General features: G+C 46.2%; 1 protein-coding gene across 3 annotated transcripts; it reads right to left on the reverse strand.

The window, feature by feature from the left end:
• Nucleotides 1-28: 28 nt before the first annotated feature.
• On the reverse strand, nt 29-18,761 carry WSB2 (WD repeat and SOCS box containing 2). Of its 3 annotated transcripts, none has more exons than XM_038575256.1 (9): nt 18,656-18,761; nt 12,293-12,461; nt 7,302-7,546; nt 7,018-7,149; nt 4,576-4,676; nt 3,186-3,358; nt 2,330-2,440; nt 2,096-2,203; nt 29-1,463 (listed from the first exon to the last, which is right to left on the reverse strand). In XM_038575256.1, exons 1-9 carry the CDS (start codon nt 18,666-18,668, stop codon nt 1,301-1,303), a joined length of 1,215 nt encoding a protein of 404 aa, XP_038431184.1. In that variant the 5' UTR covers nt 18,669-18,761; the 3' UTR covers nt 29-1,300. The 3 variants fall into 3 exon arrangements, with proteins under 3 accessions (XP_038431184.1, XP_038431183.1, XP_038431182.1); XM_038575255.1 differs by lacking the exon at nt 18,656-18,761 and adding an exon at nt 15,622-15,695; XM_038575254.1 differs by lacking the exon at nt 18,656-18,761 and adding an exon at nt 12,934-13,558.
• Between the last annotated feature and the right edge of the window lie 2,042 nt (nt 18,762-20,803).

Raw genomic sequence — 20,803 nt, forward strand, 5'->3', positions numbered from 1 at the left:
GTGGAAAAAATGAAACAGTGAGCCAAGAGCTTTTTAACTTTTCCTTCAATGAAAGCCTCTCATCTTGAAAAGAAATGTTTTTCTTCAGCAACAAAGGTGGTAGAGGAGACTCTTGTACTTTTGCAACAAGTTTTATAATGTTAACACTGGCCTTCATAAAGCACCTAGTAAGAAAGCCAAAGGATAAGATGTTGCATTTCTTTTAAAATAATTTAAAATATATTAAATTTTCCAAAGGCAGATTTCATTTGAATGAGGTGTCTTGATCGATAACTACACACCACTGAAGGAGAACAGTACTTTCAAGGAGCTATTTTTGTTAAGGGGTAGAGTTGAAACTGGCTGATTAGTCTGCTGAGGTGAAGCAGCAAGTCAGACCGTACGTGAAAATCAGCCAAAGGGGTGACAACAATTCTCTACACAATGAAGAAGAGACATCTTCACAACTGTTCGACTTAAGAACTATGGTTTTTAGATACCACGGAGGAAAACACAGTTGTACCTTAACATCTGTTGAGAAAATACAAATAAATATGCTACAAATGGCAAACCACTGACAACTCAGTAGCCATTTGAACAGTCATGCAGTTTAGGAACACATCCTTGTGTAATGGGACATACACATTTGTCATCTCCTGCACATGCACACCACTGTTTATAAAAAAAAAAAAAAAAAAGCCATTTATAGTGTATCAGTCAGGAGTACGGCCTCTGAGTCACCTGTAATTTAGTTAATACCTCACAGCAGACGGCTCCACGAAAACTTGGTCCTGCTGGTCAGAGGGAGCTGGAGGAAGGAAAGCACTTGCCAACATCAAAGCCACTCTGACACAGCAGGAGAGAACTTTAAACAATGTCACCACTGCACCTAGATGTGATAGTGACATGTATGAGGCAGAAGCCATACTTTGCCAGTACTTGCCAGTCAAGGGAATAATCTGCCACTACAGAGAGGCTCTCAAGGCCTTGTTACTCTGCTTATCAAATCAACAGGAGTAACTGCGCTCTGAATCAAAATGACCTGGAAAAGCGTTGGATACTGCCGTCTCTAAGTGGGCTGAGGATTTCAGGTGAGGCTCTGCTGCCATGAAAGAGGAATCCTCTCCGTGGCTGAGTCCCACAGGTCACGGAGAGAAACGGATGACTAGTCCACCAAAATCTGCTTTTGCTACACTCTGTTCACTATCTCAAAGAGAAATTCTATTTCAATCCAAGACCAGACGTTTGGCCCATCGTTCCAGCTACTCCTCTGCCAGGAAGGCTTATCTTGCTACAAGAAAACAAGACTATGGCGCGTGGCTTAAAAAGTCCTGTATGTGAGGAACTCTTTCATTTTCTTGGGGATCGGCAGTGCTAGCACTTGGTAGGTGGTCAGGAAACTTCGAAGGGCTTTTCGGCATAAGTGCTTCAGTGAGGACAGGACCCGAGGAGCTGTCCAGAACTGGACGTGGCCATCCCTTGTCCTGAAACCAAAGAGAAACCAGCGCTTTAAGACAGACCTTAGAAATCCATGTTTTCACTGTGATGGATATTACTGTTTCTACTCTGACTTGCATTAGCAGGAGACACCCAGGGAGTGCAATGCAGCCCTTAAATGCAACCCTGATGGTTGAAATCAACGTTAAGGCTGTAATGCTGAATAATTAAGGCCACTGAGAGGATCGTAAGAACTCGAGACACCTTTGTTACCAAAGTGCTATCTGTGAGCAACGGCCCCTTCTCAATCACATTGTGAGTTCCAATGTATCAGAGGGAAGAGTGCTGCCTCCTGAATTATAGATGCTCCCTATAAGGTGGTCTCTGCCCTAAATGGTTTTCCAGCGATTCTGCATCATCTCAACTTACGCCTCCTTGTGGACTTGGCCCATTAAGTGGCACGAATCACAGTTTTTTAGTTACATTTAGATTAAATACTAAGAGTAAATGATAGCCTATAATGGCAGAAAAGAATATTAGAATTTTGTGTCATCTTGGATTTCCTTAAAGCCTTCATCATAGGCAAGAACATTCTAGATTCTTTCTTTCCTTAAAAAGCTACATGGTACACTCAGCAGAAACTGTTCTCCATCTGTTCAGCTATCAGACACATACATACCCTGTGGCAATAACTCCACCATGTGGAAAAAATGTGCAGCAAAGACCATTGGTCATAGGAGCAAATGCAATTGGAGTTTTCAGTTCCAGGGCCCAGATCCTGAGGAGTCTGGACAAGAAATAGAGAAAAGAAATGTTCACACATTAGTAGACCTGGGGCCAGACCCGGAGGGTGATGCTACAGTGACTTGCAGAGATTTGCTCTGAGGCCACACACAGAATTTCTCTTCATTACCTGTCATCTGCCACTGTGGCGAGGTACAAGCCTTCAGGAGAGAAGCACACAGATCTCAGGGAGCTAATGTGGACGTCGCTGTCATCCATGGGGGGGTCAAGTTGCGTGTGGCTGAGGAGAAAGAAACAGGACAGTAGGCCTGGGGTGACAGCCACTTTCCACCCTTCACCTTCATTCCTGGGCAGGTGGCCCAAATGCTGTGGCTATATGATAGGCTCAAAGACCTAGTCTTACCCCATATGGAAAACCTTGGGAAAAGCAGACTGGAAAAAGAAGCGTATTTCCTAAGTGTCTCATGGAAGGGGCTAAAGAGTTAGTCACACTCCCTGTACTAATTTCCTTACGCAAAGTAGGTCAGCCCTCACTTTAATGCCACAGTACAAACTGAAAGTCTTTTTTCAGCTAAGATACATGATAATTATAGGACTACCTATTATTTGCTTCAGAAAACAACAGAGAGGAAAAAGACCCAAGTTTGAGAGAACATGAAAATTCATTTTGGAAATACCAGTTTCAGTAAGAGGATCATTCTGAACTTGCTACTACAGTTATTAGTAAATGGAAAGAAACAGTCATTTTGAGGTTTCATTATCACTGAATCCAGAGAAGTACACAGAGCCTCCTATACTGGTAGCCTCGAAGGCACTTGGGTCTGATTTGAGAACATAAGTGACAATGGAGTGCCACTGCATGCCACTGTCTCAGAAGCAGCACTGAATGCACAGTGCTTCTTACCCAGGCTGTCCCCTTCCCTGCCCCGGACTCTACGAGGGCCGTGCCTAACCCAAGGCAGCTTTCTCATCAGTCACCCCGACCCCCTGCCCACGAAAGTCATCAGCAGGGATTCCATCCTTACTGGAGTAACCTCAGCCTCTCGCCAGTATAGGGGTCCCACATGATCACATTGGTATCATAAGAAGCGGTGACAAGCAAGGCGGAGTCAGGGGAGAAGTCACAAGACACAACACTGCTTTGGTGGCCCTCTAGCTTCCGGATTAATGTGTAGGATCGCATGCTCCATAGAAACACCTGTGGAAAGGAATAGGTGCCTGGTTAAGGGTGGCAATAAAGTGCTTAGAATGTGAACAGTGAGTGAAATGACCTAGCAATGCCTACGTCAAACCCCACGGCCAGGTGAAGCCAAGCTCTCCACTTTTGTATAGCTCTCCCAGAATGCATCACAGCGGTTAAGGTAAAGGAATAGGTCTGAATTCTTGAGACACCCAACCAGTACACATGTTCAAGGGGCCTGCTCTGAGGGAGAATAAACCCAGCCAACCTTGGGAAGACCACCTGCCAAAATGTACCATTAGATTTCTGAGTTTTGCTTCTGAGCCCTGTTTGCAAAATCACAGTGTGTTCTGATGAAGACTCAAGCCAAGAACTATCTTGTCTTTTCAGTTAAAACCAAAAACAGGGGTCAGGTGAGCTCCAGGGCTCCCAACAAAGCAGTGGCACCTTGCCAGTACATTTTACACCATGTGTTTACAGAATGGTGGGAATCTGCCCTACAACTGTACATATGATCTGATGTGGTTCATCACTTGAAAGGTCTTTGAGAATCATTAAAAATGAGATCTTATTTTCTTCCCTTTAAACTCGATTCCACATCATTCCAAACCCTAAATAAATGATTAACCACCTGGCCTGTACCACATAGTGAACTCAACTTTTCCCGAGGTAGTCACAGCAAACAGTTCAATACAGATGTAAAATTTACACAAACTGTTTCCAAATTGTTCTTGAGTTTCTAATACTTTCTTAAATAACAGACGTCAGAACACCGTTCAACTAAGTAACCATCCATTTTGATTTGAAATGGAAATCCAAATTACACAGATTCTAATTAAATTGTTCAGAGGGAAATCTGAACAGAGAAATGGGTTACAACTTCTAGAATCTGAGACTCCAAAAATTTTTTTAAAAAGCTGAGACTCCAAGGGGAAAAGAAATTTAAAAAGCACAGTTTTATTATTTTGTAAAGGCAAACAAACAGCCCATCTCCAGTGATGAGAGTAATCCATCTACTTAAACACCTCCTCTCTTTTGGTTTATGTCAAAATGCAAATCAAAAGAGAGCAGGAGGAGGTGCTGGCCCATAAGCATGCCTTCTGTTAGAGCTGGTTTGCAGATGGATTTTGAGGCACTGGGCTTATTTGCCCTCTCACACATAAGGCCCGTTCAGACCTCCAGGTCTTGCTAGACTCTGGCAACAGAGGAAATGGCACCCAATGTCCGAGCCTTACCGACTTCTCTCCAGCTGCAGAGCACAGCATGCTGCAGTCGGGGGAGATGGAGCAGCAGTAAACCCACTGCAGGTGGCCCGATAACACCTGAATCTGTTTACCTGGCACAGAAAAGGAGCAAACGGTGAACCAATTCCCATAACCATACAGCTAGGGGACAGGACTGGTAGTAATGGCCCACCTACCCAATATATTCACCTGGTTCTCTATCAACTGAGCCCAAAGGCCCACTTTCTTTAATGCAGAGAAAGAAATACACCATGATTTGTCATTTAAACACCTGATATCTATTAATACAATATTTTAATCCCCAAGGAAATCATTACCTCCCGTTTCACCAAAATCCACAAGATCAGTAGGATAAAGGCTGTACATAGATCAGATCCAACCCCTTTGATAGTAGAAAACATTCTTTTCAGACTACCCACCGCCCACCCCCACCCGACTACCTCTAGTACTTTGAAGCATCCTTTCAAATGTTAAGAATGTTCTATCTTCACTTCTGTAGTTTACACTCTAATGGTCTCGCCCTCTCCCAAGGGTCCCACTGCTCTCTCTCTCACCCTCACCAGAGTGTCTGGATAGTGACGGTGCAGAATAACGAGGACCATGTGCTCTGCAGTCAGGAGAACTTGTGTTTGAACCCTGACTCCACTGATTACTCAGCACATACCCCAGGCCCACTCACATAATTGCTCCAGTTCTGAGTTTTGGGAAAAAATTAAATGCCCATCCATAAGCATAAGAGACCATGTGGATATATGGAATACATCTACCCCATTAATTCAGATGGCACTAAGGATCTAGATTTTCCGTTTTATGGGGAAAATGTGAGGAACCCATTTTTGTGGAACAATATCCCAAAGCCCACAAATATAAGTGTCTTAAGTGTCTAAGAAGGATCATGCAAGTATAGAGGGAAATACAAAAGGTTCTTAGCATGGGTCATGATTACAGGGTGATTACAGGGAAGGCAGTGGTGGGGTGGACAAAATAGGGAAAGAGACGGAGAGGATGAAAACCAAAACAAAAAAGGGAAAAAACTTTTATGAACATAATAGTTATGCATATGCCTTTAAGAGTGTGTGTGTGTGTGTGTGTGTGTGTGTGTGTATGGGTGTATATAGTGTTATTACTAATAAGTCATGGTTTCTTCAGCCATCAAATAAGAATAGTAGTACCAACACCCACCCCCAACCCCCGGGGTGGTTGTGAATGCTGAACAAATTTGGGCAGGGCTCCATACCTACAAACACTACTTAGCCCCCTCCCCTCCTGAGAAAGTCCTAGTGCGCTTGCCAGCTCCCAGTCCCCTTCAGCTAGTCTTCCCTTCCCAACCACGGAAAGATTTAAAGTCACTTCAAGGATCTTCTTTAGATGGTGACAAGCTGCCTCTGGATACACGTTAAAAATGGTACTGCCTTGGAGAAGCCTTCCCATCAGCAGATCTATCTTGTGACTTCAAGTTCCACAGCTGAGGGCAGAGACTACCCAGAGTTCTCTTGGTGACCAGATCCTATCAGATGAGGATACCACAAGCACCAACTTGGCAGTCTGACAAGTCATCAGCCGTGATTCTAAGAGGGCAGGAGTAGGTCCCCTCATGGTTGAGGAAAGCTAGCAGTCATGGCTGGGGCAAGAGTACCGGCGCCTTGGTATTATTGGGGGTGGGTGTGCCTCTGTTTTACCTGTTCATGTTGCCATTTCCTCCTTCCACCGCCCTCCAGCCCCTGCGTCCTGCCCACATGGGGAATAAAGGGCCTGGCAATAAATTCCCCTTCCCTATGTCACCTTTCCAGTTGAAGATGTATGGGCCACCTCTCTATACAGTTCTGCCCAAAGCAAAATTCCACCAAAGTTGAACCTCTCTAGCTAAGAGGATTCTGGGCAAAGATTACACTTCACAAAGAAACTTCATTTCTAATAGGAAGTACCCAACATGGACGACTTCCTCTAGATCAGTGGTCCTCAACCTAGGGAGACTATGCCTCCACACGGACAGGGAGCAATGTATGGAGACGTTTTGGCTGTCACAACTACAGGAAGTGCTTCTAGCATCTGGTAGGGAGAGCCCAGGGATGCTGCTCAACATCCTAGAATGCACAGACAGCCTGTAACAAAGAATTAGTGTGCCCAAAATGTCAATAGTGCCATGGTTGAGAAAACTTATGTGACATCATCTATTTTCGACAGGGGTGAAAACTGATTCCTAGTAATCATGTACAAAGTATACATATGCATTCAGTGCATAAACAGTGTATTTTTGGTATTGATGTTCTCATGGGGACGAGGCAGGTGTGTGATTAGGAAAAAAGGTCTTAAAAGAGTCCTTAGGAAATTCAGTTGAGAAACACTATTCTAGATAAAAGTGATACTGGTAAAGTAGAGAAAGGGCAAATATAGTATTTTTAGAGCTACCAAGTAGTTCCATCACTTCCATACCATGTTTATTCAGGTCCCAGATGCGAAGAGTCTTATCCCGAGATGCCGAGACCAAAATCAAACTGCCACTGGGTGTGAAGCTCAGATCTCTCACAACATCTTGGTGGCCAGAAAGATTCAAAAGCAGGAGCCCTGGCATGGGAGCAGGAGCACTCAGTCAGTGGGAGAGGCAGCAGCCAGTCTGCTGGTCATGACTACGCCCCTCAACCAACGAGGAGGCTGGCAGCCTCTCTGGTCCCGGAGAACATGCACCCTGGGACCTTGTCCCGCCAGAAAAGACCTACCTGTCTGCACCTCCCAAATCTTGATCTGCCCATCATTGAGGCCTGTAGCAAGGATTAGGCAAGAGATGTCCGGCACTTGGGGATGGTGGCGTGCCCAAAGCTTCCTGCTAGGTGGAGAAGGCCACGGGCTAAAGGCCAAACCCCAGACAATCTGCCCACAATCCAAAGTCTTCTCCTTCGGGCTGCCTCGTCCTTTTGTATCATTTTTGCTGCTTCGGCTTTTGGCTTCAAACCCTTTAGGGATGCTGCAGGAAGCAGAGATTTCTTCGTAAGTCAAAAATTGCCACTGAGTCAACCAACTTTTCCTGCCATGATATTGGCATGCTGAGACATTAAGGTTCTAGAAACAAATTGGTCTTCGGTGAATTCTGGCATGACTTTTCATTTCTTTTTAGAATTCCCATAACAAAGACTTCACTAGCCTTAGTTCATACCGTTTGTGATAGTCCTGCAATGGGATGACCTGCCTTGTGGGATAACTAGATCACAGGAGCTCCAGGGAGCCATACGCTTCCTCAGAAAGTTCTCTCAGGTTTGGTGCATGGAAGGAAAGATGCACACAGTTTTTCCCATGAGGAAGAAAGCATGCTGTAGGTTTGGAACTAGGACAGATCTTAGAACTTGAATAGCCATCTGCTGCTCCCTGCCTGACGAGTCCTTTTATCTCTAGCTTAGAAAGCCCCAAGGAGCAAGAAAATAAAGCCTTTTTTGGCTCACACAGTTTGCTTGGTACAAGTTGGTTTCTACCTCCACTATGTTCTAACCAATTAGTGAGGTTCTTTCACTTACTTCTCTGGGTACATCCAGCACAGGAACCAACCAGCAGGGGGAAAGAGCCCACAGAACTGTGGCGAGCTACACTGACCTCAAAGATCCCATGGCCTGAACCGCTCCTTTTATGTTCTACTTATGGTGAAACACAGGCCCAGATGAGCTGCATGAGATTAATTCCCTAAGATCTAGACCCTGCCCATCACCCCCACAGCAGACCAAATCTAACAGGCTTGAGCAGTTGGTTAGCCCTGAGGCTCAAAATCGAAGTTTATTGTCTGCAGTATACTTTATCAGTACAAGTAGTAAGTCCTCCTTTTCTGTGTGACCCTGAACACACTCTGGGGTGTATTAAACTAGGGAAATGAAGATGACGAAGCTGGAACCCAGTTCCATGAAAAATCCTATATTCAATGTATATGTAACTAAGACCTCTTTATGCATTAGACTTGCCCCAAAGTTGTGAGTCATATTTTTGCCAAGTGTGTGGTTGAAATATTTTAATACTTCATATTAAATTTAACATTCTTTTAAAAAGAATTTTAACCAAGCTCACCAATAAAATTAGAAGGGAATAATTGAGGCAAACAGGCTCCATCAGCTCTAAAACTGTTAGTCGAAATCACAGGTTGGCAAGCTACGCCCAGGCCAGCAATCTGTTTTTATAGATAAGGTTTTATTTGAACACCACCACGTTCATTTGTTCACATGCTGTCAATGGCTGCTTTCACACTGTAACAGCAGAGCTGAGAAGTCTCAATCAAGACTATATGACTCCCAAAGCCAAAAATATTTCCCACCTGAGCCTTCAAAGGACAAGTTTGCTGATCCCAGGTCTCAAAGGTCAAATGTAGCTTGAAAACTTTGTCCTGACAAACATCTGAATGTGATAATGAATGTCTTTTTGACTGACCCTGCTCAATCCACATGCCTCCCAGAGCTGCCTAGGCCTGGCACAGGGGTCTAGGTCTGCTATCCAGGGAAGCCGTGTGGAAAAGGCAAGCCACAGGGAAAGCTCTGTTAGGACAGTTTGGTACCACCAAACCTACATTTATTTTTTTATAAAATCCTAATTTCTGCATTTGATTAAGGAAAAATCTGTAGCTACTTTATTGAAAAGGAATTAAGGCACATCTGCATATTAATTCATCTTAACATCATAGATTTAATTTCTCTAGAAAGAGATACTAAAACCTCCATTTTAGGTGTAGAGTTAATTTTCCTAGGCTCACAAAATCAGGGGCAGAACTGGAACAAGAACTTAAGTCCTGGGTATCCAAGCCTACTACTTAACAGATCCCCTGGACTTCAGAGTTTGCCAATGAATCAAGGGATGAGTTACGTGGGGGGTGCATGCACAGGAAAGGGATGGCTCAGGGCAGGGCAGAGTCACTGGGGGAATTTAACTTTACTGAAATTCAAGTTTCTAAAAGCTGCACAAGGTAGTACAATTATTTGGTTAGTACCAACTATTTCCTCAATACCAAAAGCACTATTTTTTTAAAAGTGTGCAGCACTTCAAACAAGAATCTAAAAACTTCTGATTGCCCCTTTTAAAGGACTTTTAAAATAACAATTATTTTAAATTATAAAAGTAATAAAGATGTGGGGAAAATTTGGAAGTGAGACAAGTAATAAAATAAAAATTACCCATAATCCTAACACTACTCTAGCCAGAGTAAACATTTCACTTTTGAGTTTTTATTTATGCATATGTACCTAAGTTTTTCAAAGACAAATTTGGGGGGAATCCCTGGGTGGCTCAGTGGTTTAGCGCCTGCCTTCATTTCATGCCCAGGGTGTGTGATCCTGGAGTCCTGGGATCGAGTCCCACATCGGGCTCCCTGTGTGAAGCCTGCTTCTCCCTCTGTCTGTGTCTCTGCCCCTCTCTCTCTGTGTGTCTCTCATGAATAAATAAAATCATTAAAAAAAGACAAATTTGGATATTACACATATGGTTTTATAGCTTACTTTTTTATTAAGTCTTATAAACATTTTCCTAAGTTATTATTCTTCAAAATGTGTGATTTTTCCCTAAAACAAGTAACTTCTCACTTAACATATTAAACAATAACATTTCTCTTATTATTTTAAGCAACAGATACACAAAATGGATTAATACTCAAGTTCCCTGAGTTTATACTGGACAGATAGATATATTTACCTGTAGTGACATATATGTTTGAATATAAGAATGATTTTCAGGAAAACAGAGTTTTCATTTGTACACTTTTAAAAAAAATTCTTTTTCAGACTCTAAATTTATACCAGACTGGATATAAAGTTGAGTTTCTTGCATTTAGGGTAAGATATCAATAAAAAAATTGAAAGACCTCAGCATTCTCATTAAACTGACCACAGAAGGAACTGAAAATCATGATTAAAAAAAAAGTCTCTGAAGGCTGCAAAAATATTCTATGACAATGCCATGATTTCCTTTACCATCCTTTCACTACCAGGTTTTAAGTGATTTCTGATTTTTCCCTACTATAGAACTAATTCCGTGATGAAAGTCAGTGTATAGAAATAGATGACCCCATTTCTGAGATTCCTAGTAGCAGGAAAAACATCTTCAAGGTCCTTGATGCAGAATGCCGAAAAGCCAGATGTACACCCCTCAATCCTAGTGGTGCCCAGAATACTTGTCTTAGCAAGCTCTTGTTGGTGGGACCTGTCACCAAGGCCACAAGTTCCAGACTGAACTTACAAAACACTTTAATCTAATGTGCAATTTATAAGAAATGCCTAAAGAAAAATAAATGGGACCCTCAAGGGGAGGGGCCACAGTGGGTTTATTTCAAGATTCCCAGCCCCTAGCTCAACGTCAGGCAAAGATTTCCAACAAATGCTGCCTGAATAAACACAGACCCATGTGGAGTTGCCCTGTCCCTGGTTGGGCCATCTGACCTGGAGCTCACACCATGCAGACGCTGGGCCCTGTCCAGCCCAAAGAAAGAAACCAGTGAATACCAGAAACAATTTGGCTGATAAAAAAAAAAAAAAAACAAAAAACAAATTTAAAAGTGGGCAAAGGATGTGCAATGGATGTTTCTTCAAAGAATATATACCACAAGGTGCTCCAAGTCAGAAACCATCAGGAAATGCAAATCCAAACAATGAGATGCCATTTCCCATTCTACTAGGATGGCTCTGCTAGAATGGAAAAGACAGGGACGCCTGAGTGGCTCAGTGGTTGAGTGTCTGCCTTTGGCTCAGGACGTGATCCCATAGTTCCGGTATTAAGTCCTGCATCGGGCTCTTTGCACAGAGCTTGCTTCTCCTCCCTGTGCCTCTCTCTGTCTCTCTCTGTGTGTCTCTCACGAATAAATGAATAAAATCTTTAAAAAAAAAATAAAATGGAAAAGACAGAAAATAATTAAAGTGTTGAGGATATGGAACAGGTGTGGAGGATATGGAAATCCCACACATCACTGGTGGGACTGCAAAATGGCACAGCCACCTTCAGCAGCAGTCTGTTTTCCAAGTGGTGGAATACTGCAAGCACGTGTCCATGCAAAAGAATGCCATCCATACATGTGCACAGCAGGATTATGCAAACAGCCAAAAAGGGAAAACCACCTTAGCGTCCAGCAACTGATAAATGTATACATAAGGTGAGCTGTCTCCATACAATGGAGGATTATTGGGCAGTAAGAGGAAATGCTGATACCATAAGAGGGATGACTGGAAACCTTATCCTCAGTGCAAGAAACCTATCACAGAAGACTATACGGTGTAAGATTCAATGTACAGAAGTCCAGAATAAGCAAGTCAACAAAGACAGAAAGGGGATTTGAGGCCGCTCAGGGCTGGAGATTGGAGGATGACAAGTGAGGGATGTGGGGCTGCTTTCTGTGGCAATGATAATGGTTTTGAGATTAATCATGGTGAGAGTTGCACAACTCCCTGCATATACTAAAAGCCACTGAACTGTGTGCTTTAAATGTGCAGATTGTATGGTATGTAAATTATATCTCATTAAAGCTGTTAAAAAATAACAGCAGGGCTAACATGATCTCCACAGAATTAATTTTCACACGAACTGACCGTGGGACTCTGGAAACCCCAATGATCAATTTCTGAACTGCTGGCAGCCATCCCCCCCTTCCTGTGCTCAGGCAGGGAGACCCCAAAGGGCAGGGAGTAAAGTGGGAACCCACTCTGGTTCCCCGCCATGAGAACTTCCCCATTCCTCTGGGTTTGGGGGTGTGAGAACTTACAACTGCTCCTCCAGCGGCCAGGGGATCAGCTTGACGATGCAGTGTCCTTGAGACCAAGCGAACCAGGAACCATCTGGGGAGAAGGCGACACTCCAGGTCTCACAGCTCGACTTCCAATCAAACTGATGGGGGCGCCCGGGCTTGAGCTCAGCAAGCAGCAGCGGTTCCTCTGAGACAGGAGACAGCATGCTTCAAATAAACACTCTCACTTCCAGGGGCGAGGGAAGTAGGGAGCCAGGCTCCGGACCACCTTGCTGACTCAGACCCAGGAAAGCCACCATCTCCCCACGGCAATGGGTGATAGTTTGGATTCCGGGAGGGAGTTGTCATTTAAATGACCTGCGGCAATCACAGGAGCCACAGGCCACATTCCAGCGCAGTTACTCAGCCCTGGCACTGGCCACTGCCGGTTAACCATGACTCAGAGTAACCTTTGTACGAGTGACCCGGGTGAATGGGGGCCTCATTTTCCTATGAATGCCTGAAGAGGAAGAAAGGAGAGCCGGTCAGGCTGGGACCAGGCTAGATGGTACAGATTAGGAAGCCTTCCAATGGATTTAAGGTCTCCCCAAAAGAACCTGCCAGCTGGGGAGCCAGTGCAAGAAGGAATGTCTGAAACTCAAAGGCTCCCGGTCACTCACCAGCATCCTCCTCCTCATCAAGGCGAAAATGTGCAGCACCCGCCATGCTTCCTGTCGTTCAGACCCCTTGATCTGGCCTCCCATTTCCATCTCTGCTCTAGTTTAAACTTCATCCCAATCTCGCCCAGAACTTTTATAAGACAGCCCTGATTTTCCTGGCCCCAGGAACTCTGCTAAAGCTGGAACACACATCACCTTTCCCTCACATTCCAAGGCTCCCACCTGGGTACACAGTGAGGGCAGCGGAGCCCAGGCCCGCCTCCTTCCTGTGACCTCTGGCCACCTGCCACACTCTGGCCACACCCCAAGCAGCTCACTCAGGTTCACACCTGAACTGATGAGAATCCCAAGCACATATCCTGATCTCTACCCAGGCAGAAATCAGTCCCATCCTGCTTACTTCATTATCTCCTATAGTTACAAATTACCCTCTACCAGAATTTAAGCACCCTGTTCGAACACCAAAATGATTTCATTTTCCTTTCCCTCGGGGCTGTGCATGGTGCCTTGTGAAGAGCGGGTGCTGCATTGGCGCTTCTTCAGCCACCTGGAGGGCAGTTTCTAGGTCAAGTCTCTACTCTAACAGAAGGTTCTCAAATGGCTGATGCAGATCATAAGTTAAAGGCATTCAGGGGGATCCCTGGGTGGCTCAGAGGTTTGGTGCTTGCCTTCGGCCCAGGGTGTGATCCTGGAATCCTGGGATGGAGTCCCACATCAGGCTCCTTGCATGGAGCCTGCTTCTCCCTCTGCCTGTGTCCCTGCCTCTGTCTCTCATGAATAAATGAATAAAATCTTTTTTTTTTTAAGATTTATTTATTTATTCAGAGAGACAGAGAGGCAGAGACACAGGCAGAGGGAGAAGCAGGCTCCATGCAGGGAGCCTGATGTGGGACTCGATCCTAGATCTCCAGGATCACACCCCAGGCTGCAGGTGGCGCTAAACCACTGCGCCACCGGGCCTGCCCAATGAATAAAATCTTTGAAAAAAAAATTAAAAAATAAAGGCATTCAGAATTTTTTTGATCACTAATTATGATTATGATACATACTCCTATAAAAACTGGCTTCCATTCCGAATGAGGTCACTTCCTGATGGCTACATTCCACTTCAGTAGTTTTGAGACCTTGACCCTTTTATGCCTGTCACCAGATAGATACTAATTTAAACAGCCCCTATTTCATATATTTTAGGATACACCTTTAGAGGTCTTCTCACACTTTGACCTCACTGAAATCAGGATGTGTCTTACACATGATGAATTTTTATAGTTAAATAGGCAGTATTTTTTTCTCAGTGATACATATAAACCATGGTATCTTGGGTTCAACGAAACAGATGGTAAACATGCATATGTAGTGAGAAGCATATCTGTATATGATATTTATATATGTATATATATAATACTTCCTGGTATATATAATATAGAAGATAATGTAGGTAACTACCTCATTTTATAAAATAAATGTGTTGCTGAAGATTCTGTCTTTAAATAGAATTTTAATCTATGAGACCTTTGGTGGTTTTGCCATTTAAAGAAAAATTAAGTTTCCTTGCAAAGAGAATATTCATTTCGAGGTTCTATGTATAAATCTAGGTTTTAATACATTAAGTCTATCTAAACTGGCATTTGTTTAGGCCTAAACAAAGGATTTCTCCTGAAATCTGTACGTTTGTACATGGCATCTTTTCATTTACACAATTACTGTCTGTATGAGCATATTCCTTTAGGTGGGAATATATGCATGTTAAAAAGTTATTTTACATTTTCAATCCAAAACAGGTCTCTCAATATTACCAAGCAACTCTGTTGCATTGTCTTCATTCTCATTATTCCTAGACATTTTCTTATGGTGATCTAGCCCTAAACTGTCAATACCTCCTTCATGCAATCCAGTGGTTCTGAAGGGATGGTGCCCCCTGGGGACACGCCGACATGTCTGGAGACATTTTTGGTTGTCATAATTGGGGGTGGAGCTACTGGTATCTAATGAAAAAACGTCATGGATCCTACTAAGCATCCTAGAGTACACAGGACAGCCCTCCCTAACAAAGGATTATCTTGCTCAAAACATCGATAGTGCTAAGGTTGAGAAACTCAGATGTAGTCAAATATTAAATGACATCGATTGATCTGGAGGAACATTTTTATCTATTGGAGGATAGATATCTATTCCACCCTGATAATATTCACACTTGGTTCACCTCCTCCACAACAGGCTGTAGAAACTATCTATCCTCTTGACACCAAGAAGGCTTGGCCGATACAAAAAGGGGTCCTCCTTGTTTTCTTTTCCTTACTTCCCAAACCAAATCCATTAACAAGTTTTATCAAGGCTGTTTCCAAAAGGCTTGGCAAACCTAACCTCTCTCCATCTCCATGGCTACTATTCTAATCTATGCAAACCATCTCATCAACGTCATCTCTCACTAAGCAGCCTTCCAACTGTTCTAGCTTCCATTCTGCTCCTCCCCATCCATTCTCAAGTGATCGGTTTCAACCATTCTTAGAATAAAATTCAAGCTCCTTACCATGCCCCTGAAGCCTTGTATAACCTCACCCCAGGCTTTCATCTCCTATCTGGGCCTATAACTCTCCCCTCTCTGCCCCAGGCTCCAGCCTTCCTCACCCCCTGACTGTGCTCAATTAGTTACCACCTGAGGGCCTCCGGACAAGCTAGTCTCTTCACCTGGCATACCCTTCCATGACTGGCACCTTCTCTTCATTCGGTCTTGGCTCAAATAACTCCTTCGAGTCAATCTCCTTCACAACTCCTCACGTCATGTTATTTACAACACAGTCACCATTATGACTAGTTATCTATCTCCCCCCAACCAGGACAAATCCAGAGAAGCAAGGACCTCGTATGTTTATCCTCAGTGCTGAACAGAGTTCCTGGCAGAGAGCAGGCAGGCAGTATTTGTTGAATAAATAAACATGGTACACCTCTTTAAATATAAACAAAATGAAGCCCCTTAAAGTATTATGATGCCTATGCCAAACATTTCATATGAAATGCTTCTTAAACAAGAGCCATACCCAGATTTCACACTCTATTTCTGTGATTTGGAGATTTAATCTCCTGCTATTTCAGGCTCAGGAATCCAGGAGCTAAAAGAAGAAAAAAACTCAGGGACTCCTGTCTCTTCATTTCTAGAACTAAGGAAATTCTGAAGTGGAGTCTGGGCCCAAACTAAACTTGGCTGCTGGGGGCGAAAAGCCATAATTAGTGCAGAACTTAAAAAAAAAAAAAACAGAGCAGAGAGGATTCAGCTTTCATCTGGGACTGAACATGCCATGGTCCTTCATGGTGAAAAGGCCCACGGATCAGGGTCTTCTAGTTAAACATTGGGCTGTATTTGGACAACCAGGCTGAATGGAAAATATATTTATTATTGGCTTCTTCCACGCAAGGACATTCACCTGAACATAGAGATGGAAGCAATGGCTCACTCCAGCCAGCAAGAAGCTTGATTTTTCCTGCCTTAGCATCTTGACATTAGCTGTTTCATCTGACCCGGAAAATGGTGGGCCCAGATCTTTGTCTGAGGACTCCATTCAGGGCTTAGTGTTGATGTCACCTTCTTAGAGACCTTCCTGGCCTCACTATCTGAAGTGGCTCAGTCACTTTCCTTTCCTTCCGTTCAATTTTCTTTATAGGTACTCGCTCATCTTGCCTTGATTGCTTGTTTTTATATATTTACTGTCTATCTCTTCCCCACCCACCCCCAAACTTGCCTATCTGCTTGCTGCAGCTGTCCGATACAGTAACCGCGAGCCACACTTGACCACTGACCATTTGCAATATGCCAAGTCCAAACTGAGGCGGGCTCTTAAGTATATAACACACGTCATGCTTAGAACTTAGTACCAAAAAAACCTAATATATCAATAATTGTGATTACATGCTGAAATGGTAATATTTTAGATGTGTTGGATTGACAGATACAATTTTAAAACTGGTTTCACCTGTTTCAGTTGTTTAATGCTGCCACTACAACATTTTAAATAACAGTTGTGGCATTCTAGTTCTATTGGTCAGCACTGGCCTAGAGAGTGCCTGGCACACAGTAGATACTCAATAAATATTTGTCGAAAGAATAAATGAATTCTAACCAGTGCTCTGAAGAATATCTACTGTTGTCCATTGTAATCCCATTACAATGGGCTTTATTCAGTTTCAAAAGAACATAAAAGTCTCTAGCCTTTTTTTTTTTTTTTTTTTTACAGCAACTTGGCAGCTCTCAACAGCTCTGCTCACACCCCAAAACACAGTCGTCAATCTTTAGGAAAAACTCAGAACTGGAAACAGATTCCAGCTAAAAAGGGAGACTAGCTACAGATCGCTTTCAGTTTTAACTATAAGGAGTCAATGGAAACAACAGCGGAAGCTATAAAAAGATTCACATAAGATTCAGACAAACAGTAGGGGCCATTTAAAAAGTGGTAACACTCACTGAAAAGAAAGCCCTTATCTAGATGGGAAGGCAGAGAGAGCTGCCTCTACACCTTTTACTGAATGCCTGACTACAGTAAACAAAGAAATGTCATTTCCCAAATTAAAAAGTTACACCACCCCAGGGAATACCCTGATTTGAACCTACCCACCCACAATCCCCAGCTCCATCAAACTAGCCAGGGAAACGCAAACATCAACAATCAGAATCCTTCAGAGCAAGACGAGGCTTGAACTTCACTGGAAGAGTACCAAGACATTCTGCAACAATTCTAAACCTCAGGCCTTGACCCCTTCTGAGAATTTTCTCTAAAGAAACTGCCTTTAAGCACGGGGGTATATTCAAGAGTTGGAACTCCCAGAATACATCCCAAGCCCACCCCAAATTTCTGTACAGGGAGAGTTTAGAGGCAAAGTGGTTGGAAGCGAGAAGACAGAGGGATAGTCTGGAGGTTTTGCCTGTGCCTAATAAGCACACATAACAAGCACACTAGATCACACGTTCATTTGGGCCGACTCTCCAAGTACATCCGATACTCTGACTTCGACACTGTTTTCTGATGACAGCTGTTAACAAGGCATGCACCTCACCCATCAATGTATCCTAAACTTGCCCGATCAAACATGCCAGCAAGGATCAGCATCCCCAGCCCCACCCCACCTCTAGAATAAGTCTCCTCTTGGGAGAGACTCGCAATAGATATTTTTAAATAGGGACCCAAACCCCATTCTTACGAACAGGCAAGTTTGGGAAGCCCCCGACCACCCACCCGGGCAAGTCCTATTATTATCCCATTTTGCAGATACAAAACCGACCTGAGCGGCCGGTGCGCGATCACACCGCTCGCAAGGGACGGAGCGGACTCCCACCCACACCTGCAAGTGCGTCACCCGGCACCTGGGCACCCACCCCCGGGGTTATCACCCCCTGCGGGCCCGGCGGCCCCCGCAGTCCCCCTGGGCGTAGGCGTCGGGCCTCGGAGCCTCCCACGGTCCTGGGGGATGCGGACCCCCGGCACGCAGTGGCTCCAGCTCCTCGGGTCCAGTCCGCAGCGGGCGGGAGACCGGGTGGCGGCCTCTGACAGCGAAAGTGAAACAAAGCTGAGCGCCCGGCGCGCCCCCAGCCGCCGGCCCGCGCGGACAGCCCCGGCCTGCGCTCGCCCCGCGCCCCTCCCACGGCCGCGCCCGCGCCCGCGCCCCCGCTCGCCCCGGGGGGAAGGGGCCCGGCCCCGCCCGGCGGGAACCCGCGCGCCCCGGCCCCGCTCACCTCCGGCCTCCATGGAGGACGCGCGCGGCCCCGCGGCAGGCGGCGGGCGCCTCAGCCCCCCGGGCCGCCCGCCCTCATGCCGCCCCCAAACAGCCCGCCCCCGCCCCGGCCCCCACCCCGGCCCCCGCCCCGGCCCCCGCCCCGGCCCCGGCCCCGGCCCCGGCCCCGCCGCCGCGCCCGCCGCCGCCCGGAGAGGCCATCAGCTGCTTCCCGTCACATGGCGGCGGGAGCGGGCGGGGATGCGCGGGGGGCGGGGCACGGGGCGAAGGGGCGGGGCCTCGGGGGAACGGGGTGGGAGGGCGGGGGGGGGCCGAATAAGACCGGGATGGGGAGGTACGGCCGACGGCTGGGAGGAACGCGGGGGCGGGGCCGGGGGAAGGGGGGGCGGGCAGGTGACTGCGGACCGGATGCATCCGGGGGCGGGGCTGAGGGAAGGCGGTGGGGGATGCAGGTGAGCGGGGCCGGCTCAAAGCCGGGGGCTGCGGGGACTGAGAAGCCGGGGAGGGGTGAAAGCCGGGTGGGGGCAAGCCGGGAGCGGAAGGAACGCGGCGACAACGGCGGGGGGGGCAGTAGGCGCGGGAGTTGAAGGCAGAAGACGGGGTGCGGCAGGGAGTCCGGGGTGGGGGGCAGGGCTGAGAAGAGAACCGGGGAGGGGGGCGGCGAGCAGGACGGAGACTGCGGCTGGAGAGCGAAGACCTGAAGACGCCAGGGATCGGGGGAGCTGGGGGGTGGCGGAGGGCGAGGAGAGAACTGGGGAGGGGGGCCCGGGAACCCCCTGGAGCCGCTGAGACGGGGGTAGGGAAGGAACGAGACTGCGGAATAAATGGGGGCGCTGGGGCCGGGGACTCGGAGGTTACACGGGAGCCGTGGCGGAGGAGCCTAGCTCCGGGGCTGGGAATGAACGAGGACCAGAGGACGGGGTGCGCCCCGGCTTCTAAAGCGTGGGAACCAGAAAAAGACCAGCCCAGCGGGAAATGGAGGGTGAAAACGAGCGTGTCCGGGTTAAAATGGGCGGTGAGGAAAGAGGCAGCGGGCCGGACCAAAAGAGGGGGGGATCCCAGAAGAGCGGGGGTCCAAAAATGGAGAAGCTGGGTAAACATGGGTGTGACCCGGGAGGGCTGGAGGTCGCGGAAAGAGGTGTTGGGGGACTGCACGGAGAGAAGTGAAACAGGGGCACGGTGGGGGCTCAGGAACCTTCTTGGGGGGATTAAACCCACACATAGGGGCACCTGAGTGGCTTAGTGGTTGAGCATCTGCCTTTGGCTCAGGTCGTGATCCCGGGGTCCTGAGATCTAGTCCCCCATCGGCCTCCCCACAGGGAACCTGCTTCTCCCTCTGCCTGTGTCTCTGTCTCTCATGAATCAATAAAATTAAAAAAAACAAAAAAAAAACAAAAAAAAAAAACCCCACACATAGTCAAAGGGAGGGGCTGGGTTGAAAGGAACCTGGGATACTGAGGTTAAGGGTTTTGTTAGGGAATAAGAAGAGCTGGGGAGCAAAGTGGGGGGCAGCAGAGGCAACCTGGAGCGCAGTAAAGAAAGCGGGTTTGGTGGGAGGAGGAATGACCTAAGAGGGGGACTGAAAGCTTCCTCTAAGCACTGAGGTCTAGAGCAGGAAATCTGGAGGGATGTGTAGATGTTATAGGGGCTGCAGTTAGCTGAGTGCGGTGAAGAACTCCAAGGCCGCTCAGAGCTACAGGACAGCTGATAGCATTCATCATTTCAGACAGTCCAAGCAGATCCATGTTCTTCTCCCTGAAGACTGCTACCCTAGTCCTTTCATGTTAGAAAGCATGCAGTCTGACCAAAACCATGCGTATGCAGGGGGGGGGGAAAGAAATGGAGAAGAGGCACCTGGGTGGCTCAGTGTTTGAGCATTTATTTGCCTTGTGCTCAGTCAGGCCTGGCTCAGGTCGTTATCCCCGGGGTCCTGGGATTGAGTCTCTCTGTGTCTCTCATTCATAAATAATTTTTTTAAAAATGGAAGAACAAGTTTCTCAGATCAGGAAAGGTGCAGGTGTCTCAGTGAGTGTGAGAGTATGTACAAACAATAAAATGGCAATGAGAATGCTATCATCACCAATACAGGTAAGTATTGGTAGTAAAGGTAGGAAAAAAAGAAAAACAACAACAAGGGGAGGCAAATCCA

The sequence above is a fragment of the Canis lupus genome, chromosome 26 (genome assembly GCF_011100685.1).
Source record: "Canis lupus familiaris isolate Mischka breed German Shepherd chromosome 26, alternate assembly UU_Cfam_GSD_1.0, whole genome shotgun sequence".
Lineage (NCBI taxonomy): Eukaryota > Metazoa > Chordata > Mammalia > Carnivora > Canidae > Canis > Canis lupus.

Bases quoted from the DNA above. Each gene is read 5' to 3' on its own strand.
- WSB2 (XM_038575254.1), bottom strand. From the start codon at position 12,979: ATGGCGGGTGCTGCACATTTTCGCCTTGATGAGGAGGAGGATGCTG. The intron at 12,462-12,933 runs GTGAGTGACCGG...CTCCTGTCTCAG, and splicing joins TGATGAGGAGGAGGATGCTG to AGGAACCGCTGCTGCTTGCT. The intron at 3,359-4,575 runs GTAAGGCTCGGA...TCCTTTCCACAG, and splicing joins CTGCAGCTGGAGAGAAGTCG to GTGTTTCTATGGAGCATGCG.